Source organism: Plodia interpunctella, chromosome 5 (genome assembly GCF_027563975.2).
Source record: "Plodia interpunctella isolate USDA-ARS_2022_Savannah chromosome 5, ilPloInte3.2, whole genome shotgun sequence".
In the NCBI taxonomy this organism is placed as follows: domain Eukaryota; kingdom Metazoa; phylum Arthropoda; class Insecta; order Lepidoptera; family Pyralidae; genus Plodia; species Plodia interpunctella.
The window spans coordinates 7,438,305-7,453,114 of NC_071298.1; the positions used below are offsets into that span (position 1 = coordinate 7,438,305).

At 34.9% G+C, this 14,810-nt stretch overlaps 2 protein-coding genes across 5 annotated transcripts in view; both read right to left on the bottom strand.

The window, feature by feature from the left end:
* LOC128670015 (nose resistant to fluoxetine protein 6-like) overlaps positions 1–605 on the bottom strand; it is a 40,427-nt gene extending 39,822 nt beyond the window's left edge. Inside the window, exon 1 of the mRNA XM_053745339.1 lies at positions 417–605. The gene's annotated coding sequence lies outside the window, so the exon portion shown is untranslated. The remainder of the gene's footprint in view (positions 1–416) is intronic.
* A 4,084-nt stretch (positions 606–4,689) lies between these two features.
* The window catches only part of Cip4 (Cdc42-interacting protein 4), a 38,558-nt gene continuing 28,437 nt past the window's right edge, over positions 4,690–14,810 (bottom strand). Inside the window, exons 6-15 of one of the 4 annotated variants that reach the window (XM_053745213.2) lie at positions 14,148–14,304; positions 13,037–13,174; positions 12,218–12,421; positions 10,416–10,442; positions 9,204–9,302; positions 8,018–8,111; positions 7,459–7,615; positions 6,444–6,763; positions 5,897–6,063; positions 4,690–5,728 (exon numbers count right to left, since the gene is read on the bottom strand). In XM_053745213.2, coding sequence (XP_053601188.1) covers positions 5,900–6,063; positions 6,444–6,763; positions 7,459–7,615; positions 8,018–8,111; positions 9,204–9,302; positions 10,416–10,442; positions 12,218–12,421; positions 13,037–13,174; positions 14,148–14,304 — 1,360 coding nt within the window. In that variant the 3' untranslated portion in view covers positions 4,690–5,728; positions 5,897–5,899. Of the gene's footprint in view, positions 5,729–5,896; positions 6,064–6,443; positions 6,764–7,458; positions 7,616–8,017; positions 8,112–9,203; positions 9,303–10,415; positions 10,446–12,217; positions 12,422–13,036; positions 13,175–14,147; positions 14,305–14,810 lie in introns of all 4 variants that reach the window. The other 3 variants (XM_053745212.2, XM_053745215.2, XM_053745214.2) reach the window with 3 other exon arrangements.

Genomic DNA, 14,810 nt, shown 5'->3' on the forward strand with positions numbered 1-14,810 from the left:
TGAACGTATTTAAATTTTCTTTACCGGTAGGTATCTTATTTTCTGACGCAAAAATACAATGTACCTATATATTGTATTTATAAATTTTTATTATCGGTATCTCGGGTTATAGCAACGTATCATGATGAAACCTATACCAGAACTTTAATAAGTTAAACCTTTTGCTAATACAACTGTAAAAACCTCATCAAATTCCATTGTTGGTGAGCGAACAAACAGACAGACAAAAATTATTTTAAAAAATGTTTTGACTTCTATTAGTCCCATAAAGACCTTCCATAATTTATCTCCTATGTAGAGACAGACCCACTGACAGTTTTATTATATGTATTTATTTATACGGTTTACCACAAAACTTGTGTTACCTACTTTTGAAAGTTTAAAAGTTGCATCAATGTTGTTTAAGAAATACGAACCTTGGAAGAGTTAAAATCCAGCAATCATCAATGGGACTAATTACAAAAACACTTTTTATTATCACTTTAGTTCATAACAGTTCTTAAAAAGGGTTTATTGGCAAAGCCTCGTGGAAGCTCTACGGCAAGAGGCGAGGCTGGTGCGCATTCGCGTTGCGCCGGAGTCGACAGTTGTGCGAACACTGCGCGCTGAGCGCTCCACCACCACCAACCACTATGAAAGTATGCTACATCAAATTAATATCACTTATTCGGATTTTCCTAACATTTGCCACATATTATGTCAACAACTGGTTACGCAAGGGATCGCACATCCTGCCAACTTTTTGTGCAAATCGTGTAAACTTAGCAAAAAGTCAGTACAGTTTCATGCTTTTCGTTTAATTTGCAAAATGGAAAGAGGTTATTTTCATCAACCGAAAAGGGACTGTGATAGGTAATTGAAGATATCTGATACGATCTATAACTACTAAGTTATTTTTGCGCTTGTAACGCCCGCCCTTTATCTGCCATAAAATTAATTGAACGTCACAGAAGTTTCATTAAGTGAATGCGAATGAGGGTAGAATAACAAAGAACGGCGATGACACGAAAGCGTAATGTTTGCTTTTGACAAATAACAGGCCTTTAGTATTCTTGCTGGAACTTCGCCCTCCACAGCACCGGTGGCACTATTTATGGGTATGACACCATTGACATAACTCATCGACACCCATCATTCCTCTCATAATTTTTGTGCGGACGAGCCCTCATTTATTTCCAGAATTATGCGATCCTAATGAAAATTAGTGAACGATATAAAGCTAACAGAACATAATAACAAAGTTTAGCAAGATCTGAAGCCACGTAGAGCTAATAAATACACATATTTACAATTGACTTAATAGGAATTTGTTTCTCATAAATAAACACATATGTGTTGTGTTAGGACCCAAGTTCGGTTTTATCATATTTTAAGGTACCTATAATAGGTAAACCTATTGTCTGATATTACTGAAATGAAAAACTTGCTTACAATACTTGGAAAAAAATTCCTTGGTAGAAATCTGTATTTGTTTATTTTGGTTTAATAATTACCAACTAAATTTTAATGAATTTGTTGTCATCCGCGCGATCGACCGTGGGAAAGGTAGAGGAAGGCCGAAGAAGGATTGGATGAAGTGCGTTCGGCAAAGATGAATAGATCGGTTAACATCAGACAGGGAGAAGTGGAGGAGACTGACATGCTGTACCGAGCTCTCATAAAGAGGGATAAGGCTAGATGATGCTCGATCAACATCGTTACTCTTTATTGAATGCAATTTTTATAAGTCACTATACTTCTGTGGAACCATTATGGGATTTGAAAATAGGTAGATAGAACAGAGATAGAACCTACCTATGTTTTTTTTTGTATGCAACCGGAACCCTACGTAATATAATCATTATACAATACATTTACCATAAACTACTACTATAAACAAAGGAGATTGTTTTATTTAAATCAATCAATACAAATCGATCAAAATGATTGAATGGAAGATTATTTTGCAAGTGTTTAGGTATTTCCAATTTGCCACCACAATACGGGGAAGAGCATCAATCTCGCTTTGTTTACGATATATTATCGTTGGCTGTGGTTTGGTTACAATTCGTTTCTTCAATGTTAGTAATTTATAAGCACAATATATTTTGTCCATATAAACTGAGAGAATTTATTTTTTTGATGACTTGGACAGGTTCCGCAAAATTGGACAACTAGAACACATGACCAGACCAAATGGAAAAAATGGAAGGAGGCCATTGCCAATTAAGCAATGGGAAACCTATGACTCTTAATAAATAATAACAAACTATTGTAAACTGCATGTACTGTAATGCATTCAGAAAATACATTATTTTGGTGAAAATTCCTATGAAGACATGTGAAAAAATATTTGAATTTAAAACGTTCAAAGACCAATTCACCATTATAGATATTTGCTAATGCTAAAGTTGTTAATTTTGATATCACTTTAATTTTTATTCGCCCTAATGAAACAGGTAGGTACCTAATGCTTCAAATATATTTCTTAAATTCAAACTAATTAGAATAAACATTTTTTTTTTCGAAGTTTCGAAGTTCATATCTAAAAAATATTCTTGCAATAAACAAATATAACAGAGGTCCTCGGGCAGAAATTTTGCAGCAGCTAACTTGATTTATTTATTCGTCTCACCGCGTAAAGCCCAATAAGCAAATAAGGCATTATGGCGTAGCTCGGGCTCAGGTGCGGTAACAGAGCGGATCCGAATATCTGCGGATTTTCATGGCATTTTTTAAAAATAAGTAAGTACCTGTATTTTTTACTAATTCGTGCCTACAGTTCGTGGCAGAGTCTGAGAACGATGTGGCTGGACTAATTAAAACTGTTTTTTTAATACAAAAAACTGTTAAACTTAATTAAAAATTATGTCATCTTTGATGGTTCTAACAATTTCAATAAAAAAATATAATTCGCTAACTATAGGTAGATACCTAAAAGCCGTTAAGCTCGGTATTTTTTTTAGGAAAATATGTATTGAAATTTCATTCACTATGTTATGTTTCATTAACAATACCCAATTAATGATAATCAATGAATCAAAAACAATGTTACCTAATGCCTAATAAAATATGTCCATCAAAGGATGCAATTTCCCAAATCTGTTTAGAAATAAAGGAGTTGATAAACTTAAACCAATAGACTGGGAGTAAGTATGACATGTAATTTATTTATTCGACTGTTGTTTGCTAGAGCAGCAGGCAACGCGAGCGAAAAATAAACATAAACCGTATGTTAAATTAAATTATGGTTATTTTATTACACAACACGACTGTTTCAGCCAAAACAGGAATACGATAAATATTTGCACAATCCTCGACCTGGGGATGGCATACAATCCCGCGAAACCCGTTCTGACTTGGGAGTTACGGTACTTTACCAACACTTTGCCTGTGCCAAAGTTAGTTTTCTAAATCCTCAGCATACGTTGCCTCTTTTCTTACTGTCGATATCTTGCGGTGGGAACGAATGGAGTAATGTATATTAACCATGTAATAGGATTGTTAGTGGAATCAATTATGCAATAGTTGCGTGGCAAAACACGGAAGGTGGTGCATTCGGCCAATAGAGCAGTCAGTGCAATGTAACCAACTCGCGTCTCATGCAACGGAATTATGTGGTTTGTTAATTTAAAATTCACCTACTGAATAAATTACCTTATTAAAGCTTGATTTAAAATATTGACCAATTTAAGGAAGTTTAATAATTTCAATATAACTACGGTATTATACAAGTACCTATATGGTGCCCTGCATATTTATATAAAAGTACTTAGGTAGGTACACATTCAAGTATTAAATTTATTGCCGAAAATTAAACTGTGCACCTACGTACTACGTATTTGATACCTATTAGACATGCATAAGTGAGTAGGTATTTCTAGGCATCTACCTAAGTAATTACTAGGTACAGACCATTTATGTTATGTTACTAGGCAAGGTAGGATTTTGTTCGGTGGGCCAGTATATTATTCTCATTTTTGTGGATACAATACCAAGACCAATAACTATATTCAGCATGGGAGGAATGTGGCATAAATCATAAACATCAGCTGCAACATTTTGTACAGTAGTTTGAAGGATTTTAAAAATACTATATACTAAAAAATGTGATGTGAAAAAGTGCCTGTGAAGGTTTACTTTCGGAGTATTATATATTTTTTCTCATTTCAATCTTACCTCAATAAATTCTGCTGACACTATGGAATTAGTAGGTACTCCGTACGAAGTACCTACTGATTCCAAGACTGATACACTTCTGAACAAAACGAAGATGAATTAATGAATGTGTTTCTCATTTTTCATACGTCCACTATAATCCATCTTGGAGATCCATTGATGTAACTTTTTGCACTTTCAAGCCATGGTTCAGGATTTAAAAATATTAGTGTCTAAGATCCCATGGATTTAGTAAGTACTTCGTACACGGAGTACCTATTAATTACATGCCTACTTCATTCGAATTTTGATTTGCTATTGTATGGATTATACCATAGATAAATAAATATATATATATATATATATATATATATATATATATATATATATATATATATATATATATATATATGATTGTACTATATTCGCTTGACTAGCTACTATAGAACTCTAAGAGCTGATGGTACCATGGAATTAGTAGGTATTCAAGGCTCAGCTTATTCCATTCCATCACAATGAAGTCATTGGCAGTTACGAAAAAAGAAACTACTATTACATGTCCTCATATATTTTATTATTTACTTTTATATAAAATCAAATGCTTTCATTCATACTTCATCTCTTTATATATAAATACATTAGGTACTATAAGGTGGCATATAGCAAATATTCGGAAAATAGCATTGGCTAATTAATATATTTAGCTAGCAATATTCACTACGTCATTTCTCCATAAGCACATTATAATACACGAAATGTGATATCGGATACAATATTCATTAAATCGTTACTCAATACATGTCAACATTCTGGTGCTTACTAGTTTAAACAAAAGTTTACATAATTTACAGTTCATACCTAAGTTTACACCTATTTTTGCTATAATTCCAAATACTCCATGGCAGAATCACATAAAAGAATACAAAACTATGTAATAAGTACGAAAATCTCTTAACACAAACAGCTGGCACAATGAAGATCTAGATGAGTTATACAATATTATATTTAATATTACACTATTAGGCCACGCGGCATACATGAAAATATGTATGTCAAGTAGCCAGGAATATACACAATAAATAAGATCATGGAATGTTATATGATTTTCTGCGTTTGTTCTTTAGAGGCCTATATGCCAGAATAACAATCGATAGAAACGAGATTATAAAAAATAACTCTAATTTTCCGTAAGGATAAATTATAGCAAAAATACTCCTTATAATAAGATAATAACGCATAGAATTACAATTTAGCAATACATGACAGAAATTTGAATTTTTTCCAATCAGATTTCTGTGCTCGTAATTGCTCCAACCATTTAATAGCAGTTTTATGACACCAAAACTTCTTCTAAGCTATGGTAAATGTGACAGAGAATATGTTATTAGCTAGTTTTTTCTATTAATTCCAAATTTAAGTCATATTACAGTTAGTATTTGTGGTGCAGTCCGACACAATAAAGCACTTGATTGTAAAAACTGTATGCGTTACTATCCACAGTAATAGGCCACAAACACGGAGGTCGCGAGGCTCCGAGAGTCCGCACTCGAGATTCCACTACACTATGCTCCGTACAGCGCCATCTGACCATCTGGAATACACAAAACTTTTTTAAGCTTTCGTGTTATATTGTCTATTAAAATAAATGGTACAGATTTAGCACTCTAGTCTGTCTGCGACCACGGCGACTGCAAGATCGTTGAAAGGTCAATTACGTAAAATAAAAATGGCGTGCAATGGCGTGATGAGAGATTCTCACCAGCTAGCGGTGGTCGTAGAGCGTGGTGGCAATGTAGGTGGTGGGCACGAAGCCCTCCTCGCGCGTGTGGCGGCGCCGCACGCGCGTCCAGCCGTCGCCCGCGTCCGTCTCCAGCACCAGCAGCCGCTCGCCGCACTCCATGCGCATCGTGGACCCCGTTCCGTTTGCTGAAACATACAATTCACTGTATACTATGCACGCTAAACTAAATTTAATTTATCTTTAAGGCATCGAATAACAGTCAACTACGAGAATAATAAGGTAGATATATTATATGTGTGATTACATTCACACATATTGAGTTAGTTCCAAAGTAAGTTTGAGACTTGTGTTATGAGATATTAACAACGATACTACATAAAAATGTATTTATTTATATCACGACATTCATCCACAATACATACATAATAAACATGAGAACACACACAAATTATTTGATAAGATGATGCCACAGTAATAAAAATAGGCCTCAGTGTAGATTTTACTCGAGAAGTAAAACACCGAATCATATTTAAAAAAAAACATCTAAACTAAGAGCCGGACAAACCTTCAAAAGCGTACAGCGCCATGCAATATCCTAACGGCTGCAGATCCGGCTCGTAGTAATAATCGAAGTCGGACTCGTGGTCGTTGTCGCGGTCGTCGTGGTCGACGTCGCCGTTGGCGTGGTCGTGGTCGTGGTCGGCGGGCGCGCCGGCCAGCTCGCCGCCCAGCCCCGACTCGGGCGAGCCGCCGGCCGCGCGGCCCGCGCCGCCGCCCGCGCCCGAGCACGCGTACTGCGGCCCCGCGCCCGTGCCCGTGCCCGTGCCCGTGCTCACCGACGATTCTGATGCCGATCGCGACAGCGATTCGCTGTTCGATCCGATACTGCGCCAATAACATTTATGAAATATACATGGTGATTTTCACTCGTTACGGAAAAAAATGTCGTATAGTAAAAAAAATCATCTGTATTCCAATATATGTTATCAAAATATGGTACGTCATAAGATAAAAAAGTTGCACTAATGATTATCGATCGCGAAGACATAGTTACGCCCGTCTAACCAGTAATGAAAAATCACCGTATATAATTTGTTCATATTCTATTTGGATAAAAATATGTAAATAAATTTGATATAGGTACATAAAAATAAAACATGTCTTCGACCAAAGGCAGCTGGGTTGACCAAGAACGTGGCGACGACGAGTTTTATGTTCGATAAAGGATGTCGCAATATGTATAGTCCCAGATCGAAAGGCTTGGAGGGCAAATGTGGTGGTTCGACGTAGATACATATAATTACTATTCGCGTCGGCATCTGTCTGAGTTCAACAATAGTATAAAATAAGCATGGTTAACCATGCTTATTGATGATACTTATTTTCAGGGGTAATTACTCCTGAAGCATCGAGTGAAGAATAAAATAGTTAGCTAGACTTATGTGAGATGAGACGTTATAATTGGCACCACAACAGCAATGCGTTCGAAAACGTATGAAGCGGCATACGCAGATAACGTGACAGTTTGTTGTCTCTTGTGTGAGCGGGAGGCAGGGAGTGGGCGGAACTGTATTACACACCTGGTGGCCTGGCCGGGAGGCGCGCCGTTAGTCCGCGCCGGCGGCTGCAGCAGCGGCGGCGCGGCGGCGAGCGCGCCCGCTTCGGCCAGCAGCTCCTCGAACTTGCGCAGCTGCGCGCGCAGCTTCTTCAGCTTGTCGCAGCACTCGTTCAGCTGACCTGCACGAATTGCACGTCGCTTTATCACTCTTACTCTTGATACACAATTGGAACGTCATATTATCACTCTTGTTTAGTGAAGTCCGGGTTTATAAAAGCGGTGCAATTACAAGTAATGTCTTACTTATAATCTCTCGTAAATTAACCTAACCTTAACGCTTATTCATAAAAAAGAGAAATAGAGGCTTTTTTTCTGCATCACCTGTGGGTTGTTGAATCTCTATGCCAAGGTGATTGGGGCAAATTTGAAATGAATTTGGATAAGTTGATGAGTTGTCGACTATATCTGTCAATTGTTTATTTTCGATAGCCTTATATTTTTTCCTACTGCATATTGAAATTCGTAGTTGATAATGAACGAAATAGAAATCAACTAAAAAAAAAAAACAAAACGTAATATACCTTCTACAGTCATAGGATCTCCTAATGTAGGATTTGTTTCATATACTCCTTTCATTTTCATCAAACCTTCCATGGCAGCTTGTTCTTGTGCAACCTGGAGAACAAGAAAAAATATTTTTAATAATTTTAAGTATCTTTAATTGAATCGTGGATCGGGTCGGGATGTTCCCTCTATTGTGGTTGAGCTTCGCGATGGCTGACTCACGCGTCAACTGAACTGGTCAGCTCGATCTTTTCTTAAAAGTTTGTTCGGTTAATTATACATATACGTATATATTTTCCTTTCATCAGCACTTGATCACAATCATTATATGTTTAAGTATACCTTTTGACCATGTACTTTATTGTGTACTTACATTGTTATATTACTGATAAAAAATTATACATAAATTTATATTTAAAAATGGTAAGCCCTTCTGTCATATATAGTCTGTCAATAGGGACCAACACTGTTTGAGTTTCTTTCGGCATTTCTTCTCAGCAGTGGTCGTTCCGAAATGCTAGTAGTTTGTAGCTTTGGTAAATATCTTTTAATTTAGAATATGACGCCTGTGAAGACCTAATTTCTGAATAAATGATTTGATTTTGAAATTTGTGAAGGTGTTTGAATGAGTTTCTTTCGGCATTTCTTCTCAGCAGTGTTCGTTCCGAAATGCTAGTAGTTTGTAGCTTTGGTAAATATCATTTATTTTAGAATATGACGCCTGTGAAGGCCTAATTTCTGAATAAATGATTTGATTTTGATTTTGAAATTTGTGAAGGTAGATGAACGATTTTAAAGCCACCATATCTCACAAAATTATCTTAAATATCCAATTTTGATAGGCGAGACAAAATTAACTAATTCTGCCTTTGAATGAATGAATCATAATTTATTTGTTTTAAAAGCGGTACAAAAGCAGTTGTTCTTTATCAAAATCATAAATACATATCTCACTTCAAACAATGGCGGCAAACATTTCGTTCAAGGCGTGCAAAACATTTCGTTCACAAAATTGAATCATTAATGTATAAGATTAGTTATCAAACCCGATTATATTAACTTACAATAATAATATATATCATTACATGCCAGTTAACATTTTATCTTGAGAAACGTTTTATTTATTTCTAAGAAACCACAGCAGATTTCTTAGGTTTCAATTTGCATAAAACATTACATAACTGTTATTTTAAATTAACTTACCTGTTTTGATAATTCATGAACTTTAGCTTGTAGTTTCTTTTTCTTTTGGTTCGGTGGCAAATCTGAATAATCCTCCTTTCCATCCGTAGACATGTTGTTCTGTAATATTGCAGAGAATTAAATAAAATAATAATGATATGGCGTCGTTGAAATATCACTCAAACACCGCAACCATTTTATCTACAATATCTACAGTCCATACAATTATAACATAAACAAATGGTAAAGCATTCTTTTCAAGTTGTATAGTTCAGTCTACATACAGCAAAACCGATTTGGACTGAAATTGACATTGACATTGACTGAAATTGAAATATACACTTTTAATCTAGGTGTATGAATAAACATATTTTTGTACTGTATATGGTTAAATAAATTGCTCTACCTTATCGCTGATGCAAAGGTTAAATTTCTTTAAGGTGGGAATATATATAATATAATATATAATAATTACTACATAAAGATTCTGACAGCTATACTTAGCTATGCTATTTCTTTAAGGTGGGAATATATATAATATAATATATAATAACTACTACATAAAGATTCTGACAGCTATACTTAGCTATGCTATTTCTTTAAGGTGGGAATATATATAATATAATATATAATAACTACTACATAAAGATTCTGACAGCTATACTTATAATTATACTGTAACTGGACTATGTCTGTAAATAGAAGAAATTTATGAAAAAAAAAATAGGCGAGGATTAATTAGGGTCAATAGAAGCCAAAACAATACTATATACAACCAAGTTCGCAAAAATGAAAGTTGTGATGTTACCATTTAACCCAAGCAAAAGCATACACGCATTACTATTGACGTGATCAGTGTTCAACATTTCCTGTAGGTATATTTATTTACATAAGCAATAACTTCAACATGCATCTAGTGACCAACATTTTCTAGATGAAAAGTTTTTCATAACATTTAAATTCTTCGAATAATTCAGTTTCAATGCAATAACGATTTATAATTTAACATGTTTTATTACATTCATTAATTCTTGGAATGCGAAAGGCATTAAGATAAAAATAAAAAATTCACACGTTTTCCTGGAGCCGGTTTCAAACAAAGGAATTTATTTTTGCAGTTATATTTGTGCACACATGGTGCCATTGTGGGTCAAAAACCGATACCAAATCGTGACACCAACCGTGGCAAAATGTTACCACAGATACAACAAGCAGTCGTCACTCAGAACTGACCTTGATCGAGTTGCAGGCCTCGACAATCTTCTGTGGGCAAGCGTTAGCGGCGGGCAGGGCGGGAGAGCAAACAAATGGAATTAAACAGGGTCACAGAAATATACACAGATCCGTTAGACATTCGACAAGATGTTTACTAACTAAATAAACTTTGTTTACAAAACATTGGTACAAATATTAAGCTTTTCGAAGGTCATATTTTATCCAACGAATCTGCGCATATAGAGAACAATGAAAAGGCTAATGAATAGAATGGACTGGCGTCGCTCACAAGACGCACTGGAGTCCTAAGCAACAAATTTAACGAACTGGCGTGATGTGGAAGAGAAGCTGCTTTGCAACTTTGACATATAACATTACAGAAAAATATGACATCTGTTACACGACAGGAAATATCGATAAAAATTTGTAATAAATGAGGAAAAATAAACAACAAGTCAAACAATATCAACATATTCAAATAATATTTCCAACAAAAAGCTGACATAAACATGGTAACATTAATAAATAGTAGACTATATTTTTTCATAATTTCATAATGTTGGAAGAATGTTTTGGGATTAAAGAAATGCAAGAGCAATGTACATACAGTAGTGAATATATCATATTTCTAACGGTGGCTAATAAATTATATGACTCAGTGGGTGTTTTCAATTAGACTAACATGGTTTATACTTGGTTGTATGTACATTTCAATTCAATGAGTAAATTGGTAACATTAGCAATGCCAGTTGTACACTAAGAGTAACTTGAAAGGAAAATAAACTGAGTATTGTGTTACGTTATAAACAGATGTGTGATGTAATTATGTATATAATGAGAGAACAAAAGCCGAATGAGTCATGCTATGATTTGGTCCCCATTAACTTACTTTTCATGTGATAATGCACCGGCCGCCGCCAATGATAACAAGATCGGTCGTTATGTGAACCGTGTTAGGTGGGGATCGAACGGGGTAAAAGATAAAAAACAAATTAGTACCTCCAACTTAAAACATAATACCTAATAGATAAATACTGATAACACTGGCGTTTAGTCCTCAGCGTTGATACAAAGTGACTCACTACATGAAAAATTAAACGCTATCTATGATACAACGCCAGCCAAGTAAACATACTTTTAATCAAATATTTACTACATACATGTAATAAATATATTTTCGGCATGCACAATATTTCTCAATATAATAGATTAAATAATAAAAAAATATCATAAAATTAAGCGATATGCCCGATTATCAATCACTTAAGCGTACACAGCCCCATTTAATTATAAAAAGGCAACATGAGACATACTACTTTGTCATAAATAAATAATAAAAATATGGTATACTTAAGGCCTGTCTAACCAGTTCCTGATTAAATATAATATTCTAATCTGGCAGATAAACTAAATGCTAGATAAATATGTCGGAAGTTATTTGGCAGATCATGCTACATAACATTAGTAAAAAAATTCTCAGTTCGATATGTTAAATATAGACTATCAGATACTTTATCAGCAAGCAGTGAAACAGACCCCATATTCAAATAAAATAAGTAAATTTTTTATTTACCCATATACCAACATTGAATGCTACAATTAATAACCCATATTCAATCAATGAATAGAGCTCACCCTCCTTATGCCTAGGTATTTCGAGTAATATACCGGTATTCTACTGGCACTCTTGCTATTGCGCCCAAAGCAGAGGTTCGTTCCCACCCTTTTCTTCCGCTGTGTGGTCCTTGAGACCGCCATATTTCCTCCAGTGATGCAGGAAAGGTCGACGACCAGCAGGCAGGCTTCGATAAAAACCTCACCTTATTGGAGCTGAATATGGAGAGGAGTCCGCCCCGTTTCTTGATGCGATTCCCGGAAACAGTGCCGCGCGCGGCAGTGAGGTGGTTGTGCGCGTGCGTGTGGTGGCCCGAGTCCGTGGTGTCCGCGCCTGCCGCCGCCTCGAACTGGAAGTCCTCCGGCGGCACGAACCCCGATTTGTACCTTTCTATTACTAATTGTGTGTCCTAGAATTAAGAAATTATTTTCCTGAGTTCAGTTGTAATTTTAATTGCTCAAAATAGTAACTAGAACCACTAATAATTAAAGCTGAATAGAATTAAATCGGATTCACATCTTACATTAACTTATATATAGTTGGTATACCTAATGTGACAACATTGAATAAACGCTCTCTTCGGCAGTCAAATCGCGCACGTTCGTTTTATTTTAATAATCTTTTTCCAATTAAGACTCATGGATGTAATACAAGCTGCGCCCTTTTTTCGGAAAAAAACATCGAATCTTTTAGCAATGAGATGCAGCCAACCAATCACAGTATAGCATTTTGACGAAAACCATATCGCAATGCGATTGGTTGTTTGAGATGTACATACACTGCGAAAGTATTCGATTGTGAAAATTACAATGCAAACCCGCATCAAGGTTTGAAGAGGTTGTTTAAAAACAAGTTAATCTCTGAAAACCAAGCACTTTAAAATATATATGTATATTTTTGAAAATTTAAATGCACTATTATGAAGGACGATGTCATAAACAACATAACTTCCACTCGTCATTTCCAACATAATAACTATTTATATAAATCCACGCGACTTCCGTTAATAAAATAATATAATTACCTCTTTCTCGTTTATACTATTAGCTGCTTGCTCCATTCCGTCTAGGCACTGCATTATAATCGGAAAAACTTTTCTTTCGACGTCAACGGAATTTAACATAAAATTTTTGATATTCTTTATTCGCTTCTCATCTAAATCCTGGAAAATAAAAGAAAAGCGAAATGGTTAAACATCTTAACATTTCGAATGGATTATTTCTCTAAAATAGATGAGATTTTACAAATGTTGGCTTTCAATTCGACCTATTTGGCGGCGCGCCAGTACGCCTGCATACTGCACTTCGTGGCAACCACATTTTACTAAATTGTTTAAAGTAACATGACTCACATCCTTCAGAAATTTATCTTACAAACATGCCTTGGTAATCTACTCAGAAATTTGGATTAGTCATAACCGTAATGAAAATCGAGGGCTGTTTTATTTCACTCACTTTCTTATTTACTTAACCGCCACGAAATTATCAATACAACACGCTTATTAAATTCTGCTAACAAAAGAAAGGCCTGTAATGTATTAAATAGCGTGATAACGTCAAAATCTTTGAAGCAAACTATCTGTATAGTCACTGTAACATTATAATGACTATAAATAGGTGTCGTTAATTTCCAAGTCGAGATTTCTATGATTATTACTTTCTATTTCAAATACCGATGATACAATAATATAATAGATTAAAAATAAGAAACCAGTTAGTTTCTTTTGATTATGTCTTCAGAACTAATGTTATCCAACGACTATGAAATACCTATTTAAATAAATTAACAGCTATAAATGTTTAATCAATTCCGACATAGAAACTTATTATCTCTTATTTAAAATTAAAATATGTTACTATTTGAAAGCTCAAAACGCCGCTCGATCTAAACAGCTTATTTTTGTTACTTAGATATAATAATGATTGCATAAAAGAATGGAAATCAATAACGCCAAGGCAGAACATAATAAGACACCTAGTGATATTGTAATTCCTTTCCTGAGCTAAATCTTCAAAGCTGAGGCTAATGAGATTCCTTCATAGGGTTAAATAATTAAAAACTAAAAAGTAATAGCATACACACTAAGGTCAAACGTCTATGGTAATAAGTAAAATATGCTATGATTGCATCTCGACCTGCAACTGTTTGAAGACGTGAGGTAGCCTCTGCTCGTAGTGTTGCCGCTGCGCCTCATTGGTCTTCCTAAGCTGGTCCGTGTACTCTTGCTTCGCGTCTTCACACGCTTGACTCCGCAGTTTCATATTCGCTTTCTGTTTTTCCACCTCAGCTCGACTGAAAAAAATAAATTAATTGTAAAATGCCATATATGTACCTTATCACATATTTAATTAAACCAAGTAGTTTTCAAGACAGTAATTTCCATATTTTGACAAGTCAGTTTTAGAATAATAATAACATATCGTAACCTGCTTTTCTTAACTTAAAACAATAGCAGTTATATAGCAATACCTGTTAGCAATCTAAAATGAAATCGTGCAGTGTTGTTATGTTACGGTGTCACATATAAGTCATGTGTAAATGGGCTCATATTGCATGGACATGAGGCATTGAGCGGAGCACGTACGTTATTAATATACAAGAAGTCGTTATTGTGCGACTTCGGTCATTAATTTTATGAGTGCAAAAGATTTATAATTAATAATTCGTAGTATAAATAGTTCCTGAATTACAAATTACATATGCGACTATTTGGACTATTTAATTTGTCATTTTAGAGAAAATGAAAGAGTAAAACACTCAAATTAGCTATAATAATATAAAAAAGTTGTACTAGTGTT